The following is a 13,846-nucleotide window of genomic DNA, read 5'->3' as shown; positions in this document are numbered from 1 at the left end:
GTTGTGTTTTCTATGTTAGAATTCTAAGTCTCCCAAGGTTTCCACCCCCTGATTATTTAATCATCACTAATCTGCTGCTTGGAGAAGGCAATGGCAACCCACTCCAGTACTCGTGCCTGGAAAATCCCATGGACAGAGGAGCCTGGTAGGCTGCAGTCCATGGGGTCGCTAAGAGTCAGACACGACGGAGCGACTTCACTTTCACTTTTCTCTTTCATGCACTGGAGAAGGAAATGGCAACCCACTCCAGTGTTCTTGCCTGGAGAATCCCAGGGACGATGGAGCCTGGTGGGCTGCCGTCTCTGGGGTCACACAGAGTTGGACACCACACAGAGTTGGACACAACTGAAGCGACTTAGCATAGCATAGCATAGCAATCTGCTGCTGCTGCTACTAAGTCGCTTCAGTCGTGTCCGACTCTGTGTGACCCCAGAGACGGCAGCCCACCAGGCTCTCCCGTCCCTGGGATTCTCCAGGCAAGAACACTGGAGTAGGTTGCCATTTCCTTTTCCAGTGCATGAAAGTGAAAAGTAAAGCGAAGTCGCTCTGTCGTGTCTGACTCTTATCGATCCCATGGACTGCAGCCTTCCAGGCTCCTCTGTCCATGGGATTTTCCAGGCAAGAGTACTGGAGTGGGGTGCCATTGCCTTCTCCGAAGCACTAATCTAGATACTGCTATAAAGAGACTTAAAGTAGAGATAGTATCTTGAATTATCCAGGTGAAGCCAATATAATCATATGAACTCTTAGAGGCAGCAGTCAGAGACATGAGGCAGAGAAAGGTAGAAAAAGGCTGAGGCAGAAGAGGAAGTCAGAGATAAAAACACGCAAAGTCCTCTACCCACCGTTGCTGGCTTTGAAGATGGAGAAAAGAAGCCATGAGCCAATGAATGTAGGCAGCCTCTAGAAACCGAGAACAACCCCCCCACAACCACCCCCGCCCGCCAACAGCCAGCAAGGAAATGCAGCCCTCAATCCTACCACAGCATGGAACTGAATTCTGATCTCAATCTCATCTTTTCTTTAGCCCCTGTTGTCCTCAGGACTCCAACCTTCTCTGCTTCTCACTTTGTAGTCTCCTTGTGTCTCTTCACATGGCTTCCACGACAACCCAAATACTAATGGGTCTCAACCCATTAGTATTTGGTATTAGTGTACCATCAGCCCAAACATCCCCACCTCAAACTTCAGAGTTGCATCCCACTGCTTATTTGGTATCTACCTCTAGTTAGCACTTCATGTTCAACATGTCCAAAGCTAATGCCCTGGCCCCAAATTGCTTCCTTACTCATTTCAAGGGATCTTCCTGACCCAGAGATCAAACCCGTCTCTCTTTTTATTTTGGAAATGTAACCTTTTATTTTGGAAATGCTTAAATCTTCAGAAAATTTAGGAGAAAAGTGCAAAGAATACTCTTATACCTATGCCTCTACTAATCAATTGCTAACAGTGTCCAATAATTGTTTGCTTTCTCACTCTCTCTAAACATTTAAACATCACTCCCTCTTTCTCCTTCTCCTTCTTAGGAAAGAAAGGGTAGTACTGCTTACATTAACATAACCCTGCTGAATAAACATCATTCTGAAACAATAAATCAAAAAGAAACTTTTTCAGGACTTCCCTGGTACAGTGATTAAGAATCTGCCTTGCAATGCAGGGGATGAGGGTTCTACCCCTAGTTGGAGAACTAAGATCCCACATGCTATGGGGCAACTAAACCCAAGCACCACAACTACTGAGCCAGCTTGCCTCAACTAGAGTCTGTGCACTGCAACCAAGATCCTGCATGCCAAAACTATTAAATCTGATGCAGCCAAATAAATTAATTAAATTAAGTAAAGCCTTTTTAAAAAAAGAAGAAACCTTTTCTAAACAAGACATGCAAATGGTCAAGAAGCACATGAAAAGATTCTCAACATCATTAATCATCAGGGAAATGTAAATCCAAACCACAGTGAGACATTACTTCAAACCCGTTAGGATGGCTGGCCCAGTAAACACACAAACAAAAAACAAAATAACAAATGCTACAAGGATGTGGAAAAATTGGAGTCCTTGTGCACTGTTGATGGGAATATAAAATTGATATAGCCACTATATAAAATAGTACAGACTTTCCTCAAAAATTTAAAATCAGAAGTACCCAGTGACGTGGCACTCCCACTTCTGGGTATATATACAAAATAACTGAAAGAATATCTCAAAGAGATATTATATTAGCACTCCCATGTTCCCTATGGCATTATTTACAACAGCCAAGAAGTGGAAGTAACCCAAATGTCCATCAACTGATGAGTGGATAAAAAAGGTGGTATACACACACAGTGGAATATTATTCAACCTTTGAAAACAAAGATATCCTATCATACATACCAGATGAATAAATCTTGAGGATATTCAAGTAAACTAAGCCAGTCACACACACAAAAAAATTACTGCATGATTCTACTTACACAAGTTATCTAAAGAAGTCAAACACATAGAAAAAGAAAGTAGAATGTGGTTAGCAGGATGGTATGGAGGGGGAAAAGGGGAGCTCTTATTCAATAGGCACAGAGTTTCAGTTTTGCAAGATTACAAGTTCTACAGATTTGTTGCCGAAAAATGTGCATATGTTAACAGTACTGTACTATAATCTTAAAAATGGTTGAGATGGAAAACTTTGTGCTGCGTGTTTTTGACCACAATAAAAAAAACAAAAGGAAAAAAAATCCACAACATCATGATCACCCCTAAAACAGATATTGTTTAATTTCATTAAAGTTCAGTTCAGTTGCTCAGTCGTGTCTGACTCTTTTCGACCCCATGAATCGCAGCACGCCAGGCCTCCCTGTCCATCACCAACTCCAGGAGTTCACCCAGACTCACGTCCATCGAGTCAGTGATGCCATCCAGCCATCTCATCCTCTGTCATCCCCTTCTCCTCCTGCCCCCAATCCCTCCCAGCATCAGAGTCTTTTTCAATGAGTCAACTCTTCACATGAGGTGGCCAAAGTACTGGAGTTTCAGCCTTAGCATCATTCCTTCCAAAGAAATCCCAGGGCTGATCTCCTTCAGAATGGACTGGTTGGATCTCCTTGCAGTCCAAGGGACTCTCAAGAGTCTTCTCCAACACCACAGTTCAAAAGCATCAATTCTTCGGCGCTCAGCCTTCTTCACAGTCCAACTCTCACATCCGTACATGACCACAGGAAAAACCACAGCCTTGACTAGACGAACCTTTGTTGGCAAAGTAATGTCTCTGCTTAATTATCAAAAAAAATCCCCTACTATTTCTAAAGAAAAATTCATCGACTAATATTTTGGTCTTTTAAACATGTTCATTTTGCAGTATTCTGCTATTTCTAAACCCATATGCATTGTAGATTAAAGGGTTTTAAAGAAAAATTATTCACAAAATATTTAAATGTCTAGAACTAAATATGTTAAAAATGTGAGACATTTATCTTTCCAGTCAGTGTCAAAATATGGTATTTAACAGAATAGTATAGTATTGTTTTTCAAAGCAACTTTAAGGAATGAAAACCGTAAAAAAAAGAAAACTATAAAGAATACAAAACATTAAGATGAAAAGCTGAGGTACTGGGAAGATAACAATGAAGAAACCCTTTTACTGCATGCTAGGCCCAGATAATCACGATGGTGTGATCACTGACCTAGAGCCAGACATCCTGGAATGTGAAGTCAAGTGGGCCTTAGAAAGCATCACTACGAACAAAGCTAGTGGAGGTGATGGAATTCCAGTTGAGCTATTTCAAATCCTGAAAGATGATGCTGTGAAAGTGCTGCACTCAATATGCCAGCAAATTTGGAAAACTCAGCAGTGGCCACAGGACTGGAAAAGGTCAGTTTTCATTCCAATCCCAAAGAAAGGCAATGCCAAAGAATGCTCAAACTACCACACAATTACACTCATCTCACATGCTAGTAAAGTAATGCTCAAAATTCTCCAAGCCAGGCTTCAGCAATATGTGAACCATGAACTTCCTGATGTTCAAGCTGGTTTTAGAAAAGGCAGAGGAACCAGAGATCAAATTGCCAACGTCTGCTGGATCATGGAAAAAGCAAGAGAGTTCCAGAAAAACATCTATTTCTGCTTTATTGACTATACCAAAGCCTTTGACTGTGTGGATCACAATAAACTGTGGAAAATTCTGAAAGAGATGGGAATACCAGACCACCTGACCTGTCTCTTGAGAAATTTGTATGCAGGTCAGGAAGCAACAGTTAGAACTGGACATGGAACAACAGACTGGTTCCAAATAGGAAAAGGAGTTCGTCGAGGCTGTATATTGTCACCCTGTTTATTTAACTTATGTTAAATAAGAGTACATCATGAGAAACGCTGGACTGGAAGAAACACAAACTGGAATCAAGACTGCCGGGAGAAATCTCAATAACCTCAGATATGCAGATGACACCACCCTTTTGGCAGAAAGTGAAGAGGAACTCAAAAGCCTCTTGATGAAAGTGAAAGTGGAGAGTGAAAAGTTGGCTTAAAGCTCAACATTCAGAAAACGAAGATCATGGCATCCGGTCCCACCACTTCATGGGAAATAGATGGGGAAACAGTGGAAACAGTGTCAGACTTTATTTTGGGGGGTCCAAAATCACTGCAGATGGTGATTGCAGCCACGAAATTTAAAAGACGCTTACTCCTTGGAAGGAAAGTTATGACCAACCTAGATAGCATATTGAAAAGCAGAGACATTACTTTGCCAACAAAGGTTCGTCTAGTCAAGGCTATGGTTTTTCCTGTGGTCATGTACGGATGTGAGAGTTGGACTGTGAAGAAGGCTGAGCGCCGAAGAATTGATGCTTTTGAACTGTGGTGTTGGAGAAGACTCTTGAGAGTCCCTTGGACTGCAAGGAGATCCAACCAGTCCATTCTGAAGGAGATCAGCCCTGGGATTTCTTTGGAAGGAATGATGCTAAAGCTGAAACTCCAGTACTTTGGCCACCTCATGTGAAGAGTTGACTCATTGAAAAAGACTCTGATGCTGGGAGGGATTGGGGGCAGGAGGAGAAGGGGATGACAGAGGATGAGATGGCTGGATGGCATCACTGACTCGATGGACGTGAGTCTGGGTGAACTCCTGGAGTTGGTGATGGACAGGGAGGCCTGGCGTGCTGCGATTCATGGGGTCAAAAAGAGTCAGACACGACTGAGCAACTGATCTGATCTGATCTGATAGCCTGAAAGTGTGTGAGTATGAAATCTGCATGAGAATTCACCATTTCTTTGAGTTTATTACAGTGACTAATAATAATATCAAAAGGCTGCATTATAATTCTATGCTTAAATTTAAGACATTATGGGATGCATATGCTCCCTGTATAGTCACTACTTTAAGAAAGCTAATCATAGTTATGGAGATTCAGTTTCAGGCAAAGGCAAAAGTTTAACCCTGTACAGCAGGTATTAAAGAGCTGATGAACCACACCACCTACAGTCCTCCCTTTGGAGAACAGGAAACAATACTTGCTTTTATTACCCTTAGATTTAAAATAATCCTGGGAGTTGAAAATGAGCAAGAAGCCATATTATTCTTACTACAGTATTTGTCAACATTGTCAATATTATCAACTAAACCATATCAGTAACCCTACAAGACACTAAATCCTGCAAAAATATACACATGAAGTAAAAAAGAACCAAACCATCTACAGCAGTCACGTTTGAAGACTAGTACTAATGTAAATCAAAGAGCCAGGTAGGTATCAGAAATGTTAAAGTGCTGACACCCTCATTAGAACATGCCATTTATCCATCCATTCATAACAGCCCTACTGAACACATTGAAACTGTTAGTTATTTTTAAGAGGCTACCTTAAGAAATTTAAAACTTTTGCAATTTAAAGGACTTGAAAAACCCTCATAAGCACCCAAGTATCTCAGACTTCAAATGCCATTAGCATTCCAGCAGCCTTTTATATGTAACAGGGCACGCACGTAGGCAGAATGACTGGAATGGAAAATGTGTCTAATCTAAGTATAGAGAATTAGCTTAAATTGTCTTAACTTTCATTCTTCCAGGACTTAATGACAGTGAGAAGAAGGAAGGTATTATAAAGGAAAACCAATGAATTATAGGGCTGCTGTGTTATCAGTCCCACTCAGGCTATGAGCAAACTCTAAACAAAGTGGATCCTAATTTGTTGAAAACACACTGCTAAAAAGAGACAAACACAGGTGTCAACTTGGGTCACCACACAGGCCCCAAAGAGTACCATCACAATGCTGTGTGGAAGAAAAACACTGCCTAAACATGGTCCAAACTAGTGAACATGAACACACCTACAGATCCTGTTCTCAGAGGCAGGATTCTACTCTGTTCAATGTGCCACAACATATAGCTAGTCCAGGAAATACTAATTCCCAGGTAAGCTTTCAACAAACTAGCCAGGAAGGACAGAACTTGAAGTTAATGTGCTCTGGGAATGTTGCCTTGCCCTGAGCCGTTGTTTGCTCAGGTAAATGCTGCTGGGCTATACCTACTTCTAGCAGATCACAAGCCCTCTTGGTTCACAGAGAGGCCGCACAGGCAGTGTGCCTGCACTGGTCCTCTGGACGAAGTACTCTCTACACCAAAAAGCTGGCATGGGTGGAATTTATAACAAGAAGGAGTGAGAAGAACCATGTCAATGGGATAAACTAAATTTCTTTTTTTACAGCTTTATTGAGATATAATTCACATACCATACAATTTATTCATTTAAAGTATACAATTCAGTGGATCTTAGTATATTTACAGGGTTGTGCACAGCATCAATTTTAGAATATTTCCTTTACCCCATAAGAAACCCCATACCCATTTCCCCACAACCCTCCCAGTCCTAGGCAAGAACTAATCTATCTTCTGTCTTTACAGATTTGCCTTTGCTGGCTACTTCAAATAAATGGAACCCCAGAATATGTGATCTTTTATGAGTGGCTTCTTTCATATATTTAATGGTTTCAAGGTTCATCCATGTTATAGCATATATCAATTCTTCATTTCTCTTTATTGTTGAACAATATTCTACTACATGGGTATATACTATTATCAGTCTTTCTCTTCACAAGCAGAAGAATCTCCTTTGCTACATAAACAAAACTGCAAAAAGTAATTAGGTCCCCACATTAGTCCATAAATGCCTACTTAAGCCATATTATAGCTGAAAACTTATCATAAATTGCATCATACTACAGTTTCTAGAAAGTGTTGGTTTCTCAGTCATGTCCAACTCTGCAACCCCATGGACTGCAGGCTCCTCTGTCCATGGGATTCTCCAGGCAAGAATACTGGAGTCGGTTGCCATCTCCTCCTCCAGAGGATCTTCCCAACCCAGGCATTGAACCCGGGTCTCCTGCTTTGCAGGTGGACTCTACCATTTGAGCCACCAGTGAAGTCCACTGTTCCTAGAAACATTCTACAGTTTCCAGAAACATTATCAATTATCACAGTGACCTTTGGATTAAAGAAAATACTGAGAATGAAGCTCCTTTATAGGTAATTGCTTAAAATTTTTTCCTGTAAACCACAGTAGGAAGAGAAACTTTCAAGTCCTAAGGCCTGAACACCTCAGAACAGAACTACTTTTGGACTCCACCCACTTGAAGACAGAAGAGCAAAACTGTAAGCAAGCATACAAAGCTGGTCTCTGAAACTTTCCTCTCTTCTTGCTGGGCCCTTCACCTCATCCCCCTATCTTTGAAATTTAATTCCTTCAGTGCTCTTCACCCCAACCCTATCTCCAAACAAAACAAAATCTTTTATATATCTATTGACTAATTACAGCTTTACTTTAAAATATTACATTTACATGAAAATGTTACTTACACCAGACATTTTCTAAGACTTTCTCCCAAAACCTGAAATGAGAATTAAGTTTTCCTTCAAAGAACTTCTGGTAGGAATTAGCTCGTAAGGGGAGAGTTTTTTGTTTTGTTTTTACCAAGAGACCCTCTCATATCACAGTAAATCCATCCCATGGTAAATCAAATCTAGTCATTCTCTCAGAATGCATATGTAGGAGAATGAGAGAAAGTAAGAAACTGCTGTTAATTTTGTTAAGGCATGATAATGGTATTATGATTATGTCAAAAGTATCATTATCTGTTAGAAATTCATACTAAGGCATTTAAATGAAATTATGTGATATATGGGATCTGCTTCAAAATATTTTAGTTGGAAAAAGGACACAGGGGAAAGGACATGAAACAAAATACTGATAATTGTTGAGGGCAAGTAACAGGTACCTGAGAGTACATTATTCTTTTCTGCTTTATGTATGTATAAAAATTTCTATAGTAAAATACTTTTTAAAAAGAGAGAAACTGTTCTCTTCCTCTCAGGCAGTCTTTTGTCCCTTCACTTTTTATTCATAGCACTTTTATTTCTAAGGTTATTTGATTAATGTTTGTCTCCTTGACTAGACTTTAAGCTCCATGAGGATCACAAGGGTGTTTGTTTAGCTTCTGTAGAATCCCAACCCCCTCACAGAGTTTCTGGCATGTGAAAAGCATAGACAAATATTTACTAAGTAAATGATGAAGTCAGTAAAATTAAGTCATATCATGCCCCTAGATCAATAAAGACTCAACAAATAAAAGAGGGGATGATAGAAAGTCAGGGACCTTTGGTAGAAGGAAATGAACATATTTACTTACATGTAAATTTACCATTTAAGTTCACATGCTTTTCTATTAAAAATGCAGTTAAGATGCCACAAAATAGATTTAACTACATGTAGCTGAGTTACAGAAAAACATCTACTTCTGCTTTATTGACTATGCCAAAGCCTTTGACTGTGTGGATCACAACAAACTGGAAAACTAAGAGACGGGAATACCAGACCACCTTACCTGCCTCCTGAGAAATCTGTATGCAGGTCAAGAAGCAACAGTTAGTACTGGACATGGAACAACAGACTGGTTCCAAATAGGAAAAGGAGAACGTCAAGGCTGTATATTGTTACTCTGCTTATTTAACTTATATGCAGAATACGTCATATGAAATTCCAGGCTGGATGAAGCACAAGCTGGAATCAAGATTGCCAGGAGAAATATCATTAACCTCAGATACGCAGATGACACCACCCTTATGGCAGAAAGCGAAGAGGAACTAAAGAGCCTCTTGATGAAAGTGAAAGAGGAGAGTAAAAAAGTTGGCTTAAAACTCAACATTCAGGAAACTAAGCTCATGGCATCTGGTCCCATCACTTCATGGCAAATAGATGGAGAAACAATGGAAACAGTGACAGACTTTTATTTTGGGGGGTTCTAAAAATCACTGAAGACGGTGACTGTAGCCATGAAATTAAAAGATGCTTACTCCTTGGAAGGAAAGTTATGACCAACCCAGACAGCATATTAAAAAGCAGAGACATTACTTTGCCAACAAAGGTCCGTCTAGTCAAGGCTATGGTTTTTCCAATGGTCATGCATGGATGTGAGAGTTGGACTGTGAAGAAAGCTGAGCGCCAAAGAATTGATGCTTTTGAACTGTAGTGTTGGAGAAGACTCTTGAGAGTCCCTTGGACTGCAAGGAGATCCAACCAGTCCATTCTAGGGGAGATCAGTCCTGGGTTTATTGAAAGGACTGATACCAAAGCTGAAACTCCAATACTTTGGCCACCTCATGCGAAGAGTTGACTCATTGGAAAAGACTCTGATGCTGGGAGGGATTGGGGGCAGGAGGAGAAGGGGACGACAGAGGATGAGATGGCTGGATGGCATCACCGACTCAATGGACATGAGTTTGAGTGAACTCCAGGAGTTGGTGATGGACAGGGAGGCCTGGCGTGCTGCGATTCATGGCGTTGCGAAGAGTCGGACACGACTGAGCAACTGAACTGAACTGAACTGAAAATCACTGCAAATGGTGACTGTAGCCATGAAATTAAAAGATGCTTGCTCCTTGAAAGAAAAGCTATGACCAACCTAGACAGCACATTAAAAAGCAGATACATTACTTTGCTGACAAAGATCTAATCAAGGCTATAGTTTTTCCAGTAATCATGTATGGATGTGAGAGTTGGACTATAAAGAAAGTTGAGTGCCGAAGAATTGATGCTTTTGAATTGTGGTGTTGAAGAAGACTCTTGAGAGTCTCCTGGACTGCAAGGAGATCCAAGAAGGTCCATCCTAAAGGAAATCAGTCCTGAGTATCCATTGGAAGGACCGATGCTAAAGTTGAAACTCCAATACTTTGGCCAACTGATGTGAAGAACTGACTCATTTGAAAAGAACCTGATGCAAGGAAAGATTGAAGGCGGGAGGAGAAGGGGACGACAGAGGATGAGATGGTTGGAAGGCATCACCGATTCGATGGACCTGAGTTTGAGTAAGCTCTGGGAGTTGGTGATGGACAGAGAAGCCTGGTATGCTGCAGTCCATGGGGTCACAAAGAGTCGGACATGACTGAGCGACTGAACTGAAACTGAGCTTATCCTCACTACATTCATGTGATTACACAGCTAAGAACCACAATTTCTACTTATGATATGGAAACTATGGAACCAGAAAGTTACGAAATTTTTTCAAGGTCATAATGAACCAGATGCACAAATGAACAAAACTCAGCTCTGTCCTCATGCCTCACACTGTTCCCAAAGGAACATCATTTTAAAGAAAATCAGGGACTTCCCTGGCTGTCCAGTGTTTAAGACTCCACGCTCACAATGCTCAAAGCCTGGTCAGGGAACTAAGATTCTACAAGCCACATGGCACTGCCAAAAAACAACAAAAATAAATAAAATAAAATTTAAAAGATCATAAAAATAAAAAATGAAAGGAGTAATGTATATGTTAATTCAACTTTCAGTGACTGAGAAACTGAATAGATAGCTGTACAATAGTCTTAGATGAAAATATTTTTCTTTGACTTCATCCAAAACAATTTACAGTTGAAGCACCTAGTGGAAGAAAAAAAAAAAAAAGTGAGACCTAGCCAGGCTCCTCTGCCCATGGAATTCTCTAAGCAAGAATACTGGAGTGGGTAGCCACTCCCTTCTCCAGGGAATCTTCCCAATTTAAGGATCAAACCCAGGTTTCCCACATTGCAGGCATTCTTTACCATCTGAGCCACCAGGGAAGCTCCACACAGTAGAAGTAGTATTAAAAACAAAAGGTGAAGCATTTAAGCAATGGAGAACAGAAGAAGGCATGACACTGAGTAATGTGAAGGCCTTTTTATTCAGCGGGTTAAACTGAAAAGGCATGGTGAAGGACAACTAACAAGAAAATTCCTAAACACTAATAAATAATAAATACTAATACCAAGACAATGTTTAAAACACCAGTACTCCAGGTTCCCAAGTTCTAAAATTTATCACAAATACAATACTATAATCAACAAAGTTTTCTATTTAATCATTATTTTATATAGAAATAGCCTACTAATATATAACTATGCCCCCAAATCCTTTTGAAATGCTGAGGACCTGAGTTTACCTTAATTTGGTAATGGATAATGATGCACACATTCTGGAAGGCAGAATTACTAAATGTTTGCCATTAACAGAAGCCTAACTATTTGAAAAACTAACCTTAACTCAGCCAATCTGAAAGTTCTTATGCTATGGTGCCAAAAAAATGTCACAATCACTTGTGTGGAGAACGTTGAGAACCAAATGAATCAAAGTCTAAAAGTGTGCCACAAAATCTAAAAAAAAAAGCTAGACAGTTTTAGTTAAGAAAAAAGATTTTAAATATCTCAAACTAATTTTGAGAATAGAGTCTGGAAAGTGGTTTGTTTTCCTTTTTTTTTTTCTCTTCACATAAAGGGTTACAAAGAGGTATCTGGCCTGGATTGAATTCTACACTGGGTTGCTCTACTGTTTTCGGGCACAATTACTACTGGCGGAGTTGCTACAAAGGCTCAGAACAATCAGTTTTACTCCTATATTCTTCATTTTATGAGCTATCAATCAAGCGTCCAACTTGAAGTACATCACTCATTGCAGAGTAGTGATTCACACATGCAATTTCCAAACAAAAATGAAAGATTTACGTGCCCCACGACGGTTTCTTCTCAACTTTTAAAATAATTGATAAAAGCACCACCTAATGAATTCCCATCCCCAAATAATCTATCGATACCTTTAAGCATTTTAATGTAAGCGGTAAAGGAATACTGTTCTCTGAATGCAGACACAACTGCTGACCCACGCGAAGAACTGATTTGTAGTTGTTTTTCCACTTGGGTGATGGATTTGCGCTCAGCTACTCATGGTGTCTACTAGGTCCCCCTGGTGACTAACATGAAAGCTGTAGCAGGGTTCGAAGACACAGACTGGCAGCGGAATAGAGGGTGGAATGGGAAATTATGAAAAATTAACACGCGAATAGTATACATGACATAACAGAATTACATTTGCATTGTTGGCGTATTCGGGATCCGCACAAGACATTGTCCCCTTCCTTTTAAAAAGCAAACATCCATCCGCCTCGCTTGAGCCCTTGCTCCCGTTTAAATCACGGGTGTGATGGAGATCGAACCAAGTGGTTCAGCCCGAGGCATATGCCGCTTCACCAGGGTATGAAGAAAACACTGATGTGACAATTTGTCATAATTTTCTAAAATATGGAGGAATGACACACCACCTTTCCTACCACCTACTGAGGACTCAGGACTGAACCGAGAACAGCCTCCCTGCGGGGCCCACCAGGGAGGGGGGAGGAGAGCAATGGACCAGGGAGAGGACCGCGGCACGTCCCGAGCCCAGACTGCGGAGCCCCAAACGCGAGGGGCGTGGGGTCGCACCCAGGTCACGTCCCGGGGCTCTCGGGATGCGAGGCGCCGAGGGCGAGCCCGGACCGGTCGGGACGCTGGGGGGCGGCGGGACAGCGCCGCGGTGGAGGCTGCGGCGCCGGGTCAGCGAGGGAGGGCGCGCCGCCAGGTGCCGGACGGCAGGGGGCAGCGGGGTTCGGGCGGGCGCCGACCCAGGGAGGAAGGAGGAAGGCGGGCAAGTCCCGCGCAGAGAGCGGGCGCGCGGCGGGCTCGCCGCCGGCCTACCTGGAGGTAACAGGGCTTCCTTAGCCAGGCCCCCGGACAGAGACTCCTCGCCATGGTAATCACACATCGCCCCGCCGCGCCGCAGTCAGAGGCGGACCCGAGCGCCGGCGACCCGGCTCCCCGCCTTTCCCCGCCTCCCCGCCCCCAGTCCGGCCGGGCCCGCCCACTCCTCCGCCCCCGTCGCGGCGCGCGCCGCGCTCCCCCCGGCCCCGCTGCGGCGACGGCGGCCGGCGGCCCGAGGCCCGGCCTCCTGCTCTGCTCGCCCGGCTGCCGCTGCTGTCAGAGCCGCCGCTGCTGTCAGAGCCGCCGCTGCCGGCTCCGCCATAAAGGGGAGTCGCGCCTCGCTCGGCCGACACAAATCCAACTGCGCCTCGCGCTTAAAGGGGAGGCGTGCGGAGGAAGGAGGGGGCGCCGCGGAAGCCGGGGTGTCGCTTGTTCGGCGCCTGGAGGGGAGGGCCGGGGAGCCCAGCTCTCCGAACACGCCGACCTAAGTGGCTGCTCCTGGCTACCCTGGCCGCGCGTCCCGCCACCCCGCCCGGCAGGTCTGACGCTTCTTTTGGACTCTGCTCCTTCAGCCCGGACGTGTCTGGGCGGGTTGCGAGGAAATTCAAGGGAAGCGTGGGGCTCCTTCCTTGGGGACCGGCTTTTTCCTCCCTCGCGTACCGTGGCCCATGCGGCCGCGGGAGCAACCGACTGGCGCATCCCCTGAGCCAACGCAGACGGGGCTCCCCTCTACTGAATGTAACCTGCCCCCACATCCAGCCTTAAACTCTTACAGCCTTAAACTTGTTTTTCCTGAGTACTTTTTAAAGTCTGACCTTTTGGGTTTGAATTGCTTCAAAACA

At 43.1% G+C, this 13,846-nt stretch overlaps 1 protein-coding gene across 1 annotated transcript in view; it reads right to left on the bottom strand.

Moving 5' to 3' along the window:
- Positions 1-13,135, bottom strand: part of DIPK1A (divergent protein kinase domain 1A) — a 128,279-nt gene extending 115,144 nt beyond the window's left edge. Inside the window, exon 1 of the mRNA XM_027536488.1 lies at positions 13,002-13,135. Coding sequence (XP_027392289.1) covers positions 13,002-13,055 — 54 coding nt within the window. The 5' untranslated portion in view covers positions 13,056-13,135. The remainder of the gene's footprint in view (positions 1-13,001) is intronic.
- Positions 13,136-13,846: the final 711 nt, after the last annotated feature.

The sequence above is a fragment of the Bos indicus x Bos taurus genome, chromosome 3, assembly GCF_003369695.1.
Source record: "Bos indicus x Bos taurus breed Angus x Brahman F1 hybrid chromosome 3, Bos_hybrid_MaternalHap_v2.0, whole genome shotgun sequence".
Classification (NCBI taxonomy): Eukaryota; Metazoa; Chordata; class Mammalia; order Artiodactyla; family Bovidae; genus Bos; species Bos indicus x Bos taurus.
The sequence above is the reverse complement of the archived record's forward strand: the minus strand, read 5'-3'. Positions and strand labels throughout refer to the sequence as shown.